Source organism: Paramacrobiotus metropolitanus, unplaced genomic scaffold (assembly GCF_019649055.1).
Source record: "Paramacrobiotus metropolitanus isolate TYO unplaced genomic scaffold, Prichtersi_v1.0 Parri_scaffold0000006, whole genome shotgun sequence".
In the NCBI taxonomy this organism is placed as follows: domain Eukaryota; kingdom Metazoa; phylum Tardigrada; class Eutardigrada; order Parachela; family Macrobiotidae; genus Paramacrobiotus; species Paramacrobiotus metropolitanus.
The window spans coordinates 322,894-342,652 of record NW_026570226.1 but is presented as its reverse complement, the minus strand read 5'-3'; the positions used below and the strand labels follow the sequence as shown (position 1 = coordinate 342,652).

At 41.2% G+C, this 19,759-nt stretch overlaps 3 protein-coding genes across 5 annotated transcripts; 2 read left to right on the top strand and 1 right to left on the bottom strand.

The window, feature by feature from the left end:
• The first annotated feature begins 14 nt into the window (after window positions 1-14).
• LOC129581965 (villin-1-like) lies at window positions 15-5,097 on the top strand. Its single transcript, XM_055473293.1, has 18 exons — window positions 15-267; window positions 410-484; window positions 549-587; window positions 643-708; window positions 863-993; window positions 1,074-1,176; window positions 1,271-1,486; window positions 1,652-1,761; window positions 1,856-1,934; window positions 1,997-2,095; window positions 2,160-2,319; window positions 2,438-2,835; window positions 2,926-3,123; window positions 3,421-3,774; window positions 3,849-3,971; window positions 4,048-4,119; window positions 4,469-4,564; window positions 4,708-5,097. The coding sequence occupies exons 1-18, from the start codon at window positions 160-162 to the stop codon at window positions 4,819-4,821; spliced, it is 2,541 nt and encodes an 846-aa protein (XP_055329268.1). The 5' UTR covers window positions 15-159; the 3' UTR covers window positions 4,822-5,097.
• Window positions 5,098-7,545: 2,448 nt separating this feature from the next.
• Window positions 7,546-10,232, top strand: LOC129581584 (CCA tRNA nucleotidyltransferase 1, mitochondrial-like). Its single transcript, XM_055472753.1, has 4 exons — window positions 7,546-8,323; window positions 8,670-8,882; window positions 9,110-9,330; window positions 9,604-10,232. Exons 1-4 carry the CDS (start codon window positions 7,765-7,767, stop codon window positions 10,075-10,077), a joined length of 1,467 nt encoding a protein of 488 aa, XP_055328728.1. The 5' UTR covers window positions 7,546-7,764; the 3' UTR covers window positions 10,078-10,232.
• LOC129581583 (band 4.1-like protein 4A) lies at window positions 10,136-19,680 on the bottom strand. 3 transcript variants are annotated; one of them, XM_055472751.1, is made up of 11 exons: window positions 19,337-19,680; window positions 17,443-17,554; window positions 17,105-17,126; window positions 14,041-14,191; window positions 13,905-13,961; window positions 13,711-13,786; window positions 13,374-13,471; window positions 13,166-13,295; window positions 11,691-12,977; window positions 10,623-11,481; window positions 10,136-10,503 (listed from the first exon to the last, which is right to left on the bottom strand). In XM_055472751.1, the coding sequence occupies exons 2-11, from the start codon at window positions 17,529-17,531 to the stop codon at window positions 10,315-10,317; spliced, it is 2,958 nt and encodes a 985-aa protein (XP_055328726.1). In that variant the 5' UTR covers window positions 17,532-17,554; window positions 19,337-19,680; the 3' UTR covers window positions 10,136-10,314. The 3 variants fall into 3 exon arrangements, with proteins under 3 accessions (XP_055328726.1, XP_055328725.1, XP_055328727.1); XM_055472750.1 differs by lacking the exon at window positions 19,337-19,680 and having other exon boundaries at window positions 17,443-17,628; XM_055472752.1 differs by lacking the exons at window positions 17,105-17,126; window positions 17,443-17,554; window positions 19,337-19,680 and adding an exon at window positions 14,413-15,478.
• Between the last annotated feature and the right edge of the window lie 79 nt (window positions 19,681-19,759).

The window sequence follows — 19,759 nt, the reverse complement described above, 5'->3', positions numbered from 1 at the left end:
TTTCACATGTCAGTATAGTATTCGCCCAGCAGAACCAAGCATCTGTTCCATTGCAGCACGCAGTGCACGGTCTTATCTGGATTTGTGTTTTTTTGTGGGCGAAGGTGATTCGTAGTTAACTGTAGCTCCAGTTTATCAGTGTGCACAGCTGCATTCAAGATGGCTCCCGAAACTCCCGCTCCAGCCAAAAAGGATGTACCTGTCATCGATCCGGCATTTCGCTCCATTCAAAAAGGACACGCAGCATTTCTCATCTGGCGTGTAGAGGTACGGATTTTGGTTTGAGCTTCCTTTGTACAAGGTAGATTGTGTAATGCTTTTTGACGGGTCTACAATTTATTGCTAACGTTAACGGTTAAGACAATTGTTATTATTAGACTAACTTTTGTGATTTACAATGCATTCGCAGAAACTGCAGCTTGTCCCTGTCCCAAAGGAGCAATATGGCAGCTTCTACAGTGGAGATTGTTACATCATATTTTCGGTATCGTGCAGCGTTGTTGACCACTGCGTAGCCCGTCGAATATCTGGCACTTCCTTTATTTCAGGCTTGCGATAATTCCCAAGCGCCTGGTATTAACGTAAAGGTAAGAAACACCACAATGACGCAAAATTTTAAATTAATAATTTTTTTAAAAACAGTCCCGGGAAATACGAGGTCTTCCGGATATGCGAATCCATTTTTGGCTTGGAGAGCATGCTTCACAAGTACGTGTACTGTATTTCACCTTAAACGTTGTCAGAAGCCGCTATCGTTCCCAGTAATTTAAGAAAACTTTAAATTAAATCAGTACTGTTATGGCGGACATGTCATATTTAATGCACGTTAAAATTCTGAGTTTCAACAAATGTTGATGTTTAGGACGAAGCGGGCGTTTCGGCTATCAAAACAGTGGAACTGGATGATTTGCTGGGTGGCACGCCGATTCAGCATCGCGAAGTGCAGGGCTCGGAGTCCGAACGCTTCCGAGGCTACTTTCCGGGTGGCATAAGGTGTTCCCTGACCTCCCTTTGGCAAAACTTTCTTAATTAAAAGGCGTTACTTAACAGAAACTTTAAACGGTTATTTTCAGATACATGGAAGGCGGAGTCGGTTCCGGTCTTTCTCATGTGGAGTTGACCATCAAACCGAAATTATATCAAGTGAAGGGCAAGCGACGTCCAATCTTCCGCGAGGTATTTTTTAGATGAAAATGCGCATCGACAAATTAGACACAACAACAAAGTATTTGCCCAGATGAACTACAGTACAGTTTTCATATTTCTGTAGTTGCGCAGTATTTCCTGGTCGTCTATGAATGAAGGCGATGTGTTTGTACTGAGCACCAAAAATATACAATTTGTGTGGTATGGAAAGAGCGCCAACAATTACGAAAAAATGCAAGGCTCAAAGCTGACGCAGAAGATCCGAACGGAGCGCGGTGGTGGACAAATTGTCACCGTTGAGGATGGCGAAGAAAACGACTTGCCATCCGATGAAAAGGAGGTACTGCATACAAAAAACCAGAAATATGTTTGTCGTTACTCATCAGAGATAATTAAACTCATGCAAGATAACTTCATAAGATAATAGTGTAATAAAGACTTGCAAGATAATTTTAATTTTGATTTACTGTGGTTTGTAATTACTTTTTGCGGTATCATATTTAAGGCCTTTTCCGAATTCTTGCCATTGGACAAAAAAGCTTTAGGCGCCGCTACGAAAGATGAAGATGATGCGACCCATGAACGACTTTCCGTTGAACAGCTGAAGCTCTACCGGTTGGTGAAAGCACGCCCTATCTGTTGCGGAGATCGAAACGTTCCATATTTTGGCGCTAACACTATATAAATAAATGAAACCGTTTGTTACCAGATGTTCCGATGCGCATGGCACATTCGAAGTTGTGGAAATAAAAAACGGTCCTTTGCTTCAGACGGACCTGGATCAGAATGTGCGTTTTTCCGGGAATAGTTTGTCTGGAAGCAGTATGTTAGTATTTTTCGATATTTCTAGGACAGCTTCATCATTGACAACCAGAAGCATGGTATTTGGGTGTGGATCGGTAAGAAGGCCACAAAAACCGAGCGGACTGAAGCGATGCGTAACGCACAGGTGATTATTTGTAAAACAGTGCTGGTTACTTGATTTAGCCTTGCAGTTTAACTTTGGATTTTAGGGGTTCATTAACAAAAAAGGATATCCTCCTGGAACACCCATTGTTCGCGTTATCGACGGTGGCGAACCAGTAGAATTTAAAGGTTTATTTAAGGGTTGGCATGAAAAGCACCAGGTTGCCGGCACCGGTCTTAGCAAAGGTCATTCATTTAACCGAATCGGTACGTGGAAGCAGAGTCAGCAGACTGCTTGTACATTCACATTAACATAATATTTTACTTTTTAAATTTTAGTGTACTAGTAGTGAACTTCATTAAAAAAAATATTATTTTTGTTCAGCTCAAACAGTTCAGACCCAATTCGATGCTTCTACACTGCACGACAATCCCGCCTTGGCAGCCAGCAGTCAGATGGTGGACGATGGATCCGGAACAAAACAGATTTGGCGGGCGGAAAACTTTGACCTGAAGCCGATCGACCCAAAATACTACGGCGCGTTCTATGCAGGAGATTGCTACGTCATATTGTACACTTATTTCCGGGGATCGGCAGAATGTCACATTATATATTACTGGATTGGGGCAAAATCTACAGCGGATGAGCAGGGAACAGCGGCTTTGAAAACCATTGAGATGGATGACCAATATGCAGGCGAGCCGGTACAAGTGCGTGTCGTCCAGGGCAAAGAACCGCCTCATTTCATGGCCATGTTCAAGGGAAAAATGGTGATTTTTGAGGTGAGTTGACTAAGTTTTCTGTGGTTATTTTTATCGGGTTTTCTTAGCGGCAACGAAAGAAACATAGTTACGAAAATGTTTGCTGCATAGGGTGGTAGGGCAAGTGGTTTCGCCAACAGCAACCAAAAAGACGAGCAGGGCGTCAAGGACACCTTCTTGCTGCATGTTCGCGGTTATTCAAAGTTCGATACGAAAGCCATCGAGGTGCCACGAAAAGCATCATCCCTAAATTCCAATGATGTTTTTGTCTTGTTCACGAAAGCATCCGTGTATATTTGGGCTGGAAAGGTGAGCACGCACAAAAAAGTGTCCGCATTTGAAGCAGCGTTATTTACTTTTTCACGCAACTACTGCGTTAACTGCTACCTTTGTGGTTTAATTTTGGCTACCATTGCCGATTGCAAACATTTTTTATATTACTGATGCAGCTTTGAGGTTTGAATTATTGCATTCAAGTGTCGCTACCATAATGCTTTTACTTAGCATAAAAAAAGCATTATGTTGTATTATGTTGCTACTGTGCATTAGTAAAAGCATTATGTTGCTATTGTGCATCTACTTTATCCAGTTTCATATATCTAACAGGGCTCAACCGGTGATGAGCGAGAAGCTGCGAAACTGATCGCTAGCAAATCGCCACGCGAATCGGTGATGATTTTTGAAGGCAGTGAAAAACCGGATTTTTGGGAAGCTATTGGTGGGAAGGAGCCGTATGCCAGTGAAAAGCGCCTACAAGAAGCGGCCCCAGAACGTAAACCACGTTTGTTCCATTGCTCTAATGCCAGCGGACGATTCAGCGTGGAGGAAATTGTGGATTTCAACCAGGACGACTTGATTGCTGACGATGTGATGCTGCTGGACACGGGTGATGCCATTTTCATGTGGATTGGTGATGGTGCAAATGCGGAAGAAAAAAAGAAAGCCGAGGAAATCGCAAAGGTGAATCATCTTTCTGCTGTATATATGGTTTTGACCACTCGAAGTTTCATGAGAGATTATTTTATTTGGAATAGGATTATTTGCGTACGGATCCAATGGGGCGCGATGATTCGACACCGATTATGCGCATCAAACAAGGTTATGAGCCGCCGAATTTCTCTGGATTTTTTGGTATTTGGGACAATTCGCGTTGGACGGTAACTAAAAGCTCTATGAGTTCTCTCGAAAGGTCATAACAACACTTCGATTGAAAAAGCAATTGCCTTCATTTAGAAGCGACCAGCGGATGGAGAGAGATCCGTTCCCAGCGGAAGTGCTCCCGTGAATATTAATTTGGAGCGACAGGTACGAGTACTGTATGTCGAGCTAACCACGGACCATTGCAACGTGTATAACAGCATTCTGCAGAAAAGTTTAGTGTTGCTGTAATTTTTGTGCAGTAGCGCAGCTTCTTCGAAGTGATTTCCGTAACTCCGTTGCGAAGATCTCATTGATGTATCTATATTAGTCTGTAGACTCTGTACTGTGAAAGTCTGCGGTCTTTTCTTTTTTTTTGCTAATTTCTGTTAATTACATGTTTGCAACTAGCTTGTTACTAAACTTACACTCAAAGTTCCGTTTAGTAACTTTCTGCCTATTAAAGAGACCTAAATGTAACAGATACAAGTATAATTATGCTGCGGCGTTATTGTAGGTTAGCGCTGGTGGTGTACCAAAATTCCCTTTAAGTCGTCTGCGTTCTATGGCATCGGAAGAGTTACCGGAGGGAGTGGACGCGCAGAGCAAAGAGGTTAAAAATGACCACGAGTACCACTATTAAATTATTTTTTATGAGGCCATGAAAATATTTGCTGAAGAATTTATATATATGTTCGCTGTAAAGTTTTAATTGATCGCCAAGCTTTAAAAATTACATGAACGTTAACGCTGCAGGTTTACCTTAACGAAGAGGATTTCCGCGCAGTATTCCGCATGTCATACAATGACTTCAGCCAGCTTCCGCCTTGGAAACGAACCGCTCTGAAGAAGTCCGCTGGGCTGTTTTAAGGCTAAATGTTTAATTGTGAAAATTGTGGAAGATAAATTTCTACCTGTTCAATGATAAGTATCGGTTTACGAAGTTTCGTTTGGTTTCCAGGTGTAAATTTTCCGGTCTTATTTAATATAGTTTTTTTTGCGAAGCACGGTAAGACAGTGAGCACTGTTGTGTCGTGCTCGTGCACTCTGTATGCACTATGCCATGGCCTAACTTTGTTCCAAGAAGTTTTCTGCCTGTTGATTATTTATTGTCGGATATTTTATTGAATAAAGACCAATTTATTGCAATAATTTTTATAAAAAAGCACCGTGTTGGCGTGTACGATATGGCGAAACTGTGAGCGGAGCGCTTGTCTGACGAGCAGCTGACAGAACGACGGACGGCAGTTGATATACTGTACCAGTACAATCGTACCTGTCCAGTAGAGCCCTGCACCGGACTGGTAAATCCGAACCGCTCCGTATCCACTCCGATTTTCGGATCGGATTGGACGGAGTCCACTCTGGAAAATTCGGATTAGGAGTGGTTTCGGAGTTTATGTGCATCTGACCGGATCGGATGCGGATGCAATCAAGACTCCGAATAATCCGTGATAAATAAATAATAATAATTAATTTTTATTGAATTTCACGCAACTTGAAAACAAAAAACTTCGTCAGGTTCGCGCTTCGCGCGAGGCTTCCGTTTGTGTTGAAATATGTAAAACCAAAGTATCTACAGATACAGAGTACTCTTGCTAACTGCTATCAAATCTCTTTTACTTTCTTTTATTAACTCTCTTGTCACTTTTTAATACTGTATTAGAATGTTTTGTGATTGTTGTAACGTTGTTAAATGTTATGGCCCTACCAGATAATTATATAACTAACTTCGATTACGCTCTCCATCATGTAATTTACGGCTCAGACAATTTAACTGGGCACCGGCTACCCAGTTTTTATAGTTGTAGGCTTGTAGCACTAGTAATTGGATCGATACTGGTGAGTAGGATAATAATAATATTATATATGTTTAAACAAAACCTTAAAAAGCGTTTGAATTCGTGAGATTACCATTTTTTGCAGTTGAAGACGTTTAGAAACATTCTTACTTTTAATTTTCCTTCCCTCTTTTCGACCCTGGCCACCATGTTGCTGAACCGTTCACAACAAAAAAGCTCTGATACAGATTTCTGACAATACGGACAGTTTAATACCTTCCCAAAATGCTACTGCACAGTCTGCACTGTATTGTTAAAGAAAACTTCGTATTTACATGAACTTTTTTTAAAAATCCTCTAAAGTGACCTTTTTTTACGCCAAAAAAAGATCAGAAAACTGTAATGTATGAAGCCCTCTTGTTACCGTCAAAACGGCCTTAACAATTTTTTTAATAAGCAGTAAAGATGTGCCTTTACTGCAGAAGTACGAGTACAGTAAATGCACATCATTAATGTATATAAAAAAAAATTTTATGTAAATATTCTTTTGAAAAATTTTTCGGAGTGGACCGGAGTGGGTTCGGATTGGCCAAAATATTTACGGATCGGATTGGTCGGAGTACGATTTTTAGAATTCGGAGTCGGACTGGGTTCGGATAAAATTTTTTAAGTTTGGATCGGACTGGACGAAGTTTTCTAGTCCGTTGCAGGGCACTACTGTCCAGTCGCCACTGCACACCTAACTGAAAGTGAACCTCCGAGATACCGACTGTGTAGTGTGTACTGACTACTGTTGATTTTTCGTTTTCCATTTTTTTGTTTGTTTATTGTTTATTGAAGCGGTAGGCAGGTAACCCATTAAAAACTAGGATCGTATTCTAGCGTGGGAATTTAAACCTGGCTCACAAGAAAACACAAATCTGGCACGTGAAGGAAGTCAGAGAAAGGCCATACAGATCGTAAAAAAATGAAAGTTACGCAGCAAAGTTAAAACGTTTAAGCGCATTACGAAAAACAAAGAGAGATGCACTATCAAGGATGCCGTTTCCGTTCGCACACAGTTGGGTACGGATGTTGTTGAGCCTCCAGGCCAACGTGGACTTCCCTATCCTTGTTGCTGCTTCCGCGTCAATGTAAGTGCGGTTTCCGTGACGAAGGTTATACGCGCTGGACGAGTGCTTCACGACGATCATTTCGGTGAGGTAGTGCGGCACTTGAAACTTTTCAGGATGAAGAATTTTATACAGCCAGGTTGCTTCCTGGTGTTTCCACCGTTCAAACAACGGTGCAATTCCAAATTGTGCCATCAACTGGGCAGCGGATGTTTCAGGAAAATTGGCAATGGCTCGGACAGCTTTTCTTTGCGCGACAGCCAATGGCTCCAGCGTGGACGCAGGCGCACCACTCCATACAACGGAGCAACGGTCCAGATGTGACTGGACAAATGCGTGATAAAGTCCAACGCGTTGGGGCACCGGCAGTGCGTCTTTCACACTGTTTATGAGGGCGATTCCATGATATGCACTTTTTTGGACCTTTTTAATTTGATCAGTCCATTTGATGCTTATCAATTATCACTCCCAAGTGTTTTACTGACTCTTCCGGTTCGAGCTTATGCCCATTCAAATCAACCGACACAACACTTTTATCCCGACTGTATGCAGATGTAACCATAAGCAATTTTGACTTTTTTTCGTTAACTACCAAACGATTCAAATTAAACCACTCACAAATTAATGGAAGCGCCGCAGTTATTTTGTTTGCTGCTTCAGACTTCGTGTCCGCTATCGCGTAGCAGATTGTGTCATCAGCGAAACTTTCTAACCGCACATCGGGTAAACCGTAAACGTAAATCGATTTTTAACAGTTCGTTCAAATAAATAATGAAGAGTAGCGGGCCAAGAATGGAACCTTGCGGCACACCTGCACACACGCGTTTACTTTTACGATTTTTTAGCAGACCGGCATTTATTAAGACCAACCAGCCTATAGTGATTGTTTTTACGTTGTTGTTATCATCTTCTCGATTTTCATGAGGGTTTCGACCAGAGTGTTGTCCATACTATCCGTTAACATCCCGAAATTCAAGTTTCGTTACAAAAGCCAGTGTGGTGTGAACCAGTCAGTGCGTCCGCTATGTAGAAGCTCGATGTGCTTACAATCCGCACTTAATCGCATTAACATGGCAGAATCTGTGAAAATCACGTCGCCTGTCTTCCGGAGTCTCTTCACTCCGGAACTGGAAAGTCTGGCGAGTATCTTCAGGGAATATGGCTACGAACTGCGCATAGCCGGCGGCGCAGTGCGGGATATTTTGATGAATATTCGACCGGAGGATGTGGATTTCGCCACAACAGCCACTCCGGTGGATATGAAGAAGATGTTTGATGAGAAACTGATCCGTATGATTAATGCGGGTGGAGAGAAACATGGCACTGTAACAGCACGAATAAATGACAAAGAGAACTTTGAAGTCACCACACTGCGGATTGATAAGACGACCGATGGAAGATGGGCACAAGTGGAATTCACCACGGACTGGGTTCTTGACGCGCGACGGCGCGATCTGACCATAAATTCCATGTTTTTAGGTCAGGCTTATTTCGTGTGCAGCCATTTTGTATAAGAAATATTTAGTCGCTGCATTTGTTTATTCTGGTTTTAGTTGAATTATTATTGTCGGCTGTTTAAATAGCAGTTATCGAGCGTATGCAGGGTTTTATTTAAATTGTGTTATTCACTGTTGTTTAAAAATATTTTCATTATTATTACAAATGAAATTTGCTGCTTGCTGGCATTTTGTTAGCAACGGGTGAATTTTTGGTTCCGAAAGATTTGCAGCTAAAATAAATTGTGGTTTTTCGTTCTTGGAATTGTTTAAATGTTAGAAAGCGAATTGCAGCTGATTTTAGTCTGATTCGGGTTCTTTTGTTTCAGATTTGGATGGGAATCTTTACGATTACTTCAGCGGAATGCAGGATCTTATGCAGCACCGTATTCGTTTTGTGGACGATCCTCGAAAACGCATCCAGGAAGATTTCTTGCGGATTTTGCGCTATTTTCGCTTTTACGGAAGAATTTGCCCAGATGCCGATAATCACGATTCCGACACTTTGGAAGCGATTCGGGAAAATGCTGACGGGCTGCAACGTAAGTTTTGCAATGAACTGTAGTTTTGTACCCATATAACAGCAAAATGTGATCAGGGGAGTTCTTTCAAAATTAGAAACAGCTTGCATATTTTAGCTGTTTTAGTGTTGTTTGTTGTTGCTGTTATGGTGTTAGCAAAACTACAAGCATTTTGGTAATTACCTGTTATTAATAATATTATTATCAATATTGCTAGTTGATTTATATGTATTTCTCTTTTAATGAAGGTATATCGGGCGAGCGTATCTGGATGGAACTGCGAAAAATCCTTACGGGACGCCACGGAAATCATTTAGTTAGCCGTATGGTTGATCTCGGTCTGACACGGTACATGGGATTCCCGGAAAAACCAAATGTGGAAGAATTATTTGCTGTTTGGAAAAGATGTCATGAATTCCAGCCTAAACCAGCGACGATATTAGCCTCGCTTCTTGCGAGCCAGGAAGAGGTATTTGTTGACAGACGTTCAAGATTCGTAAAATTTTTCCAATCTGTGAATGCACAGACACAGAAGTCAACGGGGCTAATGAAAATTTTTGTTAATGGTTCATGTAGTCGTTCGCGCAGTGTCAGATGTACTGTAAAAGTTAAAGTCGTTGAAACTTTCATTCAGTAACTTCTAACGTTTTACGTGTACTGAGTAGTACATTCTCCAGCGATACTATCGTACGACATAGGTACTTACTTACTATTTTACACTGTTTGTTTTTTCTGGATACAGGTGGAGAAGCTGGATGAACGTTTACGGTTATCCAATGAAGAATGTGCGACGGTACTTTTTATCATCGATCACCGCTCAAATCCTGATCTGCTGGATTACTGCCGGAAATATCCGGATGTGAATGCATTGGTACCGTACCAGCATCTTGTGGCGGAAACCGCCCTCACGTGCAAACAGTCTGATGCGCGATCGCGCTGTATCGAATTACTGAAGTACCGTGGCGATGGCGTCCTGGTACAGGGAATGGAAAACTGGGAAATTCCACCGTTCCCAGTCAAAGCCACCATGCTAATAGAAAAAGGTCACCAGGGACCGATTGTAGGGATGGCTTTGGATTATTTAAGAAGAGAATGGATACGCAGCACATTTACCAAGACGGTGGACGACCTCCTGTTGAACGACCTTCCTAAAGCTATGCACCAGTTGGAAATACAGCTGGCAGAGCGTCCAAAGAATAAAAAAGTTAAACGGTAGATAATTGAAGTGCGTTATCTACTCGTATAGTTGTACCTTTTTATAATGTGTGTGATAGTGAATTGACTAATTTTATTGGTAATCATAAAGTCTTACTTACGATGGATACTTGGAGCAACTGGTGATAAAAACAAGGAACATTTTCCAAGAACCCGTAGAAAACAATTTACACATCAAAGAAAGCAGTCTGAGCAACCTGTACAAAAGTAAAACTATGGAAAAAAAACAAAAATCAGTTTAAACTGTCGTATAAGGTACAGCGCCGCCGCATGGTGAGTACTCGTAGCCACTGCGTAATTGAGTAAATCCCGAATTTTGCGGAATGCCATTAACAGTGCTTGTAGTGGCAGGAATTCCCGGTGATAATTCGGCAGCCGTGGAATATATCGCCAACGGATAGTTTGAAGCTACTGGTGGTCCAACTTTCTATAAAACAGATTTCAATCAACCGAACTAGGCCCTGTATGTAAGGCATTTTGCTGCACGTATTTTCATGACAAAAAATTTTACTCAGTTTCGAGTAAATGGGAGTAACAATTACGCACCTGACTGACATAACCTTTCACCGGTTTAATGTTACCAGTTTTCAGGACGCTGCCGGCATCACGCGGCTCTCCATCAAACCTCATATCGAAATACATTTGATTTTGTACAATTTCCTTGCCGGCAACCAGAGGTTGTGTGTTCTCCTTTGAATCTTCTAAAGCACTGCTGCTTAAATACAGCGATTCACTGCCGTTCACATGTCCATTTCCTATGAAATGAGGAGCGTGCACATCCACCTCCACCAAGTGTGTTTGCGCTACATGTTCAGACGGTTGTACGTGCGTCTTTCCCGCTGCGCCATATACACAATCATATGTTGCTTCCGGTACAGAAGTGCGATCCACGGGTTGCATCTCCATGTCATTGGAAGTGATCGCACTAGTAAAGGAATCAGTCCGTCCTTTTATCATGCCATTCCGTCCACTGACCATTCGAGTGGGAAATGGCTTGAGGGTGTGCGGTGGCCGAGCTGGCACCGCGGGTGGTTCAGCAAACGGTGTCGGAGGTGGAATTACGGGGCACGGACTGGCTAACGGCGAGCAATGGTCGATGCCAGAATCCAACTGAACGTCGTCGCGGTTGAAATGGCTATCGCTGCGGAGTCGCGAGCGGGTCGTAGGCAAATTACGCGGACTCTTCGGCGTGGTATCCGAGCTAGATAAACTCCGAATGTGACGCGGGGGCTCGGGAAGAGGAATGTCCGGAGGTAGGGAAAGTTTTGGTGACTGGATGTGGAAGTCGAACGTTTTTGTTGCTTTCATGGGGGATGAAGGAGCGGGCAAATAGGGACTACGTGGTGCGGTTCGGGACACACTATCCGGCGGTACACAAGGCAGCGGTAAATTTCTCGGAGGGCGCCTAAAATAACGCGACGTGTTAATAGACTTCAATCGAGTGCAAACTGCAAAATATGGTAATTTACTGGTAAATAAGTAAGTATTCGAATGCATATCCCTGCTCAAATACAAATTGTATCAAAATTAAAAGAAGTACCGGTAATTAAGATAAAACCGCAGTTATTCAGATACATTACATTCGTATTAACTCCAAGCCGAAAAGAAAATTACCTTGGGCCGGTACTAGTCTGCTGTGCGTCAAAGAAAGATTGCGGTTCCAAAGGCAAATGGCCTTCGCCAGTAAAGAGAAACATTTGTCGATTCCCGTTACATCGAGGTGACAATCCAACGCTATTTAAGTAATTTAAAGACCGTGCCGACTGCATCACTTCCGCCAGACGATCCGGGAGATTCAAAGATCGTCCATCCGAGGACTTGCTCGGAGACACCCGCATCTGCGCTAAAACCTGTTGCGTAACACTTCCGTCCACAGTGCGATGCCGCATAGGCATTTTCCCCTTTCGTCGCTCCGGTCCGACAGATGACCTCAGTTCTGGCTGACGCGGTACATCATTTTCTTCGCTCGCCCCCGAAGAATTGTTCTCACCCATGGTTGAACGCTTCCGTTTCTTCCTGAGAGTTTCTGCATCACTTACCGCGCGACTGATCCGACTCGACCCAGAAAACACCGAATCTGCGTCATCATCCACTTTCTCTGGTACCCGGCGGGGAACAGTTGAAAAGGAACTTTGAATAGACATCGGACTGGATGAACGTACCGTTGTCCGCCGCAGGCTTCGACTGACCAGCGCATTCCGTGGCTGCAGCTCCGGAACATGATCGTTTTCTGGCGGGGGCATCTTCAGCTGTGTCCATACTTCTGTACCGTTTCCTAATATCACAGTCATCTTGTCATCCTCATAAATCACAGTCGACGCTGGCTGAGCGCGATTACGCTGGACAGTGTTGGTATTCTGTTCCATTTTGGGTTCCGAGCGTACCGAACGGCGCCGTTCTCTTAAGCTAACAGAATCTGATCCTGATCGGCCGGACGAACGGAATTTCGAACCAATACGCATTAACCATGAACTCAAAGATGGAGTGGACATAGCACCCGTTCCTTTCAAACCCGACCGGAAGTACTTTTGATGTTCTATTGCTGTTTTGTAAAAGTGTTTACAGGCTGCCCTCGTAGTCAAGCGGAACCCGAAGGTAGCGAGTTTGTCCTGTTCGCTCCGCACCCGGATAATAATACTTCCGCCCTTATCGCGCCGGCCAGCACGTGGGACATCCTTGGAAATCGAGACGATTTTTTCCCATTGAAATTCGGCAAGCTTCTGTTCGTTGTGGATCATCGAGAGGCCACAGTTTGATAGGCCCAGAAAATAACCAGAATCTGTTGTGTAAGGATCGCTGATATCACTTTCACCCAAAACTCCATACAGATCTACTCCATATAAATCTTGTGATTTAGCGAACGTCAGGTAGCGATACTGGGCTTCTGAACAGGAAACGCCCCTGAAAACACACACACACACTGTTGTGTTAATTAATGTTACAGATAATAAAATCTGAGCTGCCAGCTAGCTAATTAAATGCTGATAATCCTCGAACATTTAAACAACCCAGTTTTCGTTCCTATTAAGTGAGAATTTTATTAAGTGAGAATTAAAGACAGAGAATTAAATCAACATTGACCAACTCACCGCAAGCTTTTATGAATAGCCTCTATCTTTTTCTGCAATCGTACGTCAAGCATAAGTTTTTGCGAAACCAGCTGGAATGTTGACGAATAACCGGGTTGGTCACGATCTGTATCGTAATCACCTATCTCCGCTACAACCAAAAATCCAAATGATAATCTAATCAGAACCAATAACACCAAACAAGGCGAGCCGCAACTGACAGACGCACCTTGTAACGCATATGCGCCCAACTCAACCTGAGCGTCCAAAGGTACTGGCAACCGCTCATGGTGTATGTCTTGTCGAATTTGCAGAAAGAGTTGATATCTGGAAAAAAATAACACAAGCTTTAAAAATTTCAAAGTTGAATACATGATGTTATAAAAACGCAAAAACTGCATTTTATGCACAATAAGGCCAATATTATTTATAGACGTGAATGCTAACTTAACCCTACCGAAAGCGATTCAAAATTAATCACTAGCAAAACTCGTAAACGGTATCAAATATTTGCGGTCTTGCATTAACCATAAGCTTCGAGCGCAAAAATAGAGAAGCAGCATTACCGTGTCGTTTCTTCGTGTAATTGTGAGGGGTCTGGAGGATAGAACTTCACACAAAAGAATAGTCTGTACGTTTCACCTGGAAAATCAGAGATTTTACACCAATTACTCTATTTCAACTAATACGGAAGGAAATGCGGCTGTAACTTCTGGTACAGAATTTCACATCCAGAAAAGCTATCAGATTTTCAACTCACACTTTTTTAACCGTTTTTCTGACGATCCGTCTGTATCCACCCCATGAACTGGATCACCTAAAAAATTAAAAGAAATTTAGTACTTAAAAATGTCTTTCCCAATGGTTTTTCTTGACACCACTCATAAGATACTTACATTTTTTGAATTGTTTTCCTAACGATCGATTTGGATCTAGCCAATAAACTTGATCACTTGCTCCCAGATAACGCAAACCGAAATATTCTCTTTCCGTTAGGTTAAGCAGATTCAAAACTTGATCCAAAACTTCCTGTCCGGCAGCTGACGCCTGCAATTCGAATTCATACCTGACTGTACGCGCATATATAAATGGCGGTTAGATCCTTTACGAGACCGGCGCACACTTAACATTCTTCGACCAATTACGATTTTATGAACAGCATTCTTCGTTCTTATTTTACGATTATGTGACCAGTATAAATAATTGTGTCAAGTTACTAAAGAAAGGAAATGGAAAGTATTTTCTCATGCTAAGATCAGAATGCTCACAAGATTCTCGCACTGCATTCAGTTTAAAATTCGTAACATCATCTCTTGCCATAATATTACTACCACTGACCAAAGCAAAACCATATGCTCAATCAACCGGACAATGTGGATCATGTAACGGCATTCAAAATAGCTATGTACCAAACGGCCTGTTCAAACTGGCATAACGCATGCTAAATAGCCGTGGGACTGCTTGTCGGGGGCCAGCAGGGTTATCTTACAAAGTCATAACCCCATAAATAAAACGCTATCGTTAAACGCAACCAAAAAGCATACGAGTAGTACTCGTATTGTTTCGAACTGACGTACACTTGTAAAATTTCAAGCTTGATTTAAATTCTGAGATTAAGCATAGCGATCTTAGCCATTTAAAATACGGCGAGACACTTTTAAGTTGCAGTCAAGTTTAAGATATCCAACACATTTCCCAGGATTCAACAAGGTTTCAAGCATACATACATTAAAAATTTCATTTCACACTAAAGCATATTTCTAGGTAGCAGTGTGTTTAAAAGTATTATAACAGTTACGATACGTTGGCTAATTAACTTTAAAGTAGCGGCTCATCCTAAAAGGCTAACCCAACACACTAAATCAGCAAAAGTAAGACTGAGACAAAAAGCATATTTTATTATATGACCAAATGAATGAAAAATTAATTTACTGTTGAGCTGACAATCTATATTATAGTTTTCTTATTGCACATCTCAATAATGTTTCGGCGTTTCGCTTCATGGTGCGCTTGTTTTCGTCAACCCAAAAAAACATCAGTCATTCAACAGAACCGTGGGAATCGGTGTGTCTTAACGTTAAACATAACCAGAAGCCATTGATGTAAGACATGCAATTATTCATATAACCCTGCATACTTTTCACTTGGCAAAAATCTCGCAAGGTCATAAGAACAATCGTGTACGCCGCACGGCATATAGTATAAGTATTCGCAGTTATTATTATACACTATCATTTGTAATGAACCCGTTTAGGGAAAATAAAATGATCCGCAATTTCAAAAAGATTATTATTGTGCAAAAATAATAAATACGTTTAAATCTTTAAAAATAATACTCAAAACCAACTCAAATAACAAGACGATAAATCTCTCACGGTATAAATTAAATAATCGAATACAATTTTGTTTGGTTTTTCCGTTATTTATTGTTATTTTACTGCCTTTGGCAGGTTTATAAATAGCAGCAAAATCCAACATTCCTTCACCGTAGTTGTGGTCTTATCTGATTATTCAGGTCGAAAGTAAACGCATAATTCATACTCAACCGTCAAAATCTGCAGGTGGTTGTCTTGATTGTTTAAAGAAGGAGACAGCTTACATTGCGCTGGCTAACAATGCCAGAATATTTGGTTGCGAGCCTTCTTAATCTTATGAAACATTTTCACTCTTGCTGAAGAGCAAGCAGACTCACTTGTCTGGACTATCCGGCCTGCAGACCGCAGCCATAAACTGGCTGAAGACTTCTCCAGATCTTGCTGGTTATAGAGAAGCTAATTAGTCATCCTATATGTTTCGAGTTCTGTTCTAGCAGCACATAAATCACAAAAGGCCACCGAGGACACCGGGACACGCATGTATCCTTAAGAAAAGCCTATACGTGTGCTGTATACGGTGTGGTTATTCCATAATTTTAGCGATTTGAGCGTTGACCACTGACCACCGATTTGTGAGCACACTACCGCGTGGAGAAAAACAGTTAGGATCAGATTATGAGAACAGCCCCTATATATGCGCCCACTTGCAATACGATTTTTAGTCGGAGCCCTGAATCCAGCAGGCTTGTAATCAACAGGTTGCTATGCAGTATGTCTTGTAGTTGTCTGCATCTGCATATTGTTGTCCTCAAAAATTATCGTGTCGTCCTCAAACAACATTTTTTCGGTTTTGTCTGTTACTTCAAGATGAAAATACCTTCAATAAGTATCAAGATGAAAATATGACACATTTTTCGAGTCAAATGTAAATATGCGCAGGAGTAACTTCAAAATTTCTTTCAGCATTAAACAAACCAACTATAACAAAAAATCAATCATGTTATTGTTATTAGTTTTCTACATCACGATGGGCACGTTCTCGGTAACATCAGTTAATAATTAAATCGCGATACGTACAAAAAATGCAGATGACGAACCAGTTACCATTTAACTGGTTGTCAGTATTAAACAAAGAAAGGACTGCTGTTTACATTTTTAAGTTTAGTAATTTTTGTGAATGAATAAGCCAGTGCATATTTGCATATAATACTTATAATTCTGTCTGCCACAGTGCACACCATCATGATATCTGTCAGATATCATAAAGTAACTTTCGAAGCTGTAAAGTGTAATTTATAAATACAAAAAATTTTGTGTCCGTCAAAATAACACTATAGCATGGCATAAAATTTTATATTACGTTCTCGGTTTCCAAAAAAATGGGTCGGTAACTTTTGCTTAACTTTCAAGGATATAAAAATTAAAATTAATATGAATAAGTCAACGCAGATAATGATGTCAAAACGATGTCAAAACCAAAAACTGGAACGATTACAAATCCCACGTTTATTCTGTTCCAAAGCAGCATATTCCGAAATTTTACAGAATCTTCCTTCAAAAGCTGGACAGAATCCGTGCATAAATTCCTTACTCTGTAACATTCTGCGCTGGTTCAAAATATCCTTTTCGTTAAACGATGACGTACCTTGCATTTATAATCCAGCAGACTAGAATCAAGCAAGAAAACATGCAGATGTACGAACCGATCTCGAAATTTTGACCAGAACATCACGCCGCAGTTTCATGTAATCCTATTTATGTGAATTATTACAACCATATCGCCCATAATAAGCCAACACCAAAGCTTCACTGGCTGTGGATTAATTACCAAGACGAAATTACAAAAGAACTGTAGAACTGACTGTATTAATCGTCCACTTAATTGAGTTAATTCTGAAAAATATTTCGCACAGTCGGCATTGATAGCCGATAGGTACTTATGTCATAACAGTGGCCGCCTGCTTTATCCTTTCATCGGTTTACCTCGCAACGGTCGCGGAAACTTTGAACGAATAAAGACGAAGGGCCGAAATCAGATTTCCTATTGGACAGTTGATGTACGCTCCGCCCATGGCTAGTCGTACGGTTAGCAGCTCTATTGAGTGCACAATAATACTGTGCAGAAGTGGCGTCTTAATTGATTTTATTCGTGATTTTACAACCATTGCACCATTTGTGGACCCTCCAGTTGTTAAGTGACAACGTAACAGAAGCACGCGTGCGGTGGCCGATGCCACAGGCTGTTTTAACGTAAATCTTTGAAAATTCATAACTTCGTTCATTCCTGCATTAAATTTTTATGTATAGTCTTGAAAAATGCAGAATAATACACAGCATTAGACAAAATAAATGCTTCTCTGTTTCTTCTTCAGGGTAATGCACTAGGAGCCCCTGCGGTTAACATAGCCGCCTATGACAAATCCTCCATAGGCGGCTATGCTAGCCGTACAGGCTAACAGTGCATAACCCTGAAAGAAAAACAAAAAAGAATTTATTTTGCCTAATACTGTGTATTATTCTGCATTTTTCAAGACTATACATAAAAATTTAATGCAGGAATGAACGAAGTTATGAATTTTCAAAGATTTACGTTAAAACAGCCTGGTATGGCCACCGCACGCGTAGCTTGTTACGTTGATTGACAACTAGAGGGTCCACAAATGGTGCAATGGCTGTAAAATCACGAATAAAATCAATTAACCCGGCAACGTCTGCTAGGTGGAAAAACCACCAGTAAAGTTCGCTAATTTTTACAACGCCAGAACTATTGTCATTACCTGGGTTACATATGCATGAGATAGAACAAAGATAACTCTCTTCACAGTGAATTTTAGTTTTTAATCAGACACACCATAAAAAACGTACATTGCTTAAAAAAACACTGAAAAATAACATAAAGTTCTACGAAGTGTATCTAAATCGGCTGTTGTGATAAAAATTTGGGATTAAATTAGTGATAACTTCATGTGAGTATCTCACAATTTCAGTATCACACAAAAGTTTGCAGCTCTTCTGTAAAAAAACTGTGAATTTTCAAAAACAGCTGGTGGAAATTCCACCGCTTGGGCATTGGCGTAGGACAATAACATGCTGCCTGAACAGGCACAGTGACCAGAGCCGCACACTTCATATGATTCAGCCGTTGCACACTAGGAGAGTAGCCAAACCAGAACACTGTCAACTAACTGATCAAAATATCAAACAAATAAAGACATCTGACTGATCTGAGTGCTTTTATAATAGCATAAATGATAATAAAACATTTTTCTTATCATATCGCAATTTTTTCTTCGACTGCAATAGGTAAGAGAACAATAAAACGACGTTGTGATCGAAGCAGCCAACCATAAATATGGCTGGCTGTGATCAGTGTTGTACACATGTAAACTGGCGCAGCCCACCATGACCCTGTTGCATGCTGACCGGAAATGAAACATTCTTTTGATTATAAATTCAACCATGAATCTTTTCATAATGAATTAAATTGCATAAGCTAACTATTGTAAACAGCTACCACAGCCAGGTTGATTCGAGTAGGTCAAGTAGCCACAGTGTTGTGTACAACGGAATTTGTGTGGTGTCGCACCGGCAACCACCTTGCCCACACCGTACGTATTGTATATCGTGAATGCCCAAGCGGTGGAATTTCCACCTACCCTTCAAATTTTAAACTACTGCAGCAAAAATTTTGAAAAAATTAGTTTAAGTTCTTTATATTATTGTTATTCTATGGTATGAATTTCAACTTCGACAAAAAATTCCTTGATACCTCGGGCATTGCCGGGTTAAGACGCCACTTCTGCACAGTATTATTGTGCACTCCTCTATTATCCATTAACTTTTGCGACTGCCACCTCGGCGAATGCGCTTGTCCTACCTTATCACACTGTGATACGTCTACCACTTCCGGCCAAGGAAAATCTTGGGTTTGGGACGGACACCATGGCCACTCTTACATCGCCAAGACGTCCCGGGTCCCAGGAGGTCGGCGCTGCCGCCACCATTTGCGTTTAACCTATGTTAATGTCAATAACCCAATAAAATAACACTTCTGCTACTGAATAGCGATGGTCAAAGCGCTTGGCGAAAAGCATTCCAAGAAGCAAATAATAAAAACCAAAACTGTATACATGTAGATTCAAACTTCTGAATATGTACTACCAAATCTGTGAAATGTCATCATTTTACGCATGGCATACATTCACAATGGCAGCACTGGGAAAATGAGAAAGTGCTTTAACTGTACCAGCGCGGCAAGTTTGCTAGCAGTATGTACGGCTACGATAGTAGTATGTAAAAT

Excerpts from the sequence above, each read along its gene's own strand:
- LOC129581583 (XM_055472750.1), bottom strand. The coding sequence starts at position 17,624 with ATGGTTGTAAAATCACGAATAAAATCAATTAAGACGCCACTTCTGCAC. Across the intron at positions 13,787-13,904 it reads AGAAAAACGGTTAAAAAAGT|GTGAAACGTACAGACTATTC; the intron begins GTGAGTTGAAAA and ends CTGATTTTCCAG. Across the intron at positions 11,482-11,690 it reads CAGACTAGTACCGGCCCAAG|GCGCCCTCCGAGAAATTTAC; the intron begins GTAATTTTCTTT and ends GCGTTATTTTAG.
- LOC129581965 (XM_055473293.1), top strand. The coding sequence starts at position 160 with ATGGCTCCCGAAACTCCCGCTCCAGCCAAAAAGGATGTACCTGTCATC. Across the intron at positions 588-642 it reads CGCCTGGTATTAACGTAAAG|TCCCGGGAAATACGAGGTCT; the intron begins GTAAGAAACACC and ends TTTTAAAAACAG. Across the intron at positions 1,487-1,651 it reads TGCCATCCGATGAAAAGGAG|GCCTTTTCCGAATTCTTGCC; the intron begins GTACTGCATACA and ends ATCATATTTAAG.
- LOC129581584 (XM_055472753.1), top strand. The coding sequence starts at position 7,765 with ATGAGGGTTTCGACCAGAGTGTTGTCCATACTATCCGTTAACATCCCG. Across the intron at positions 8,324-8,669 it reads CATAAATTCCATGTTTTTAG|ATTTGGATGGGAATCTTTAC; the intron begins GTCAGGCTTATT and ends CTTTTGTTTCAG. Across the intron at positions 8,883-9,109 it reads AAATGCTGACGGGCTGCAAC|GTATATCGGGCGAGCGTATC; the intron begins GTAAGTTTTGCA and ends CTTTTAATGAAG.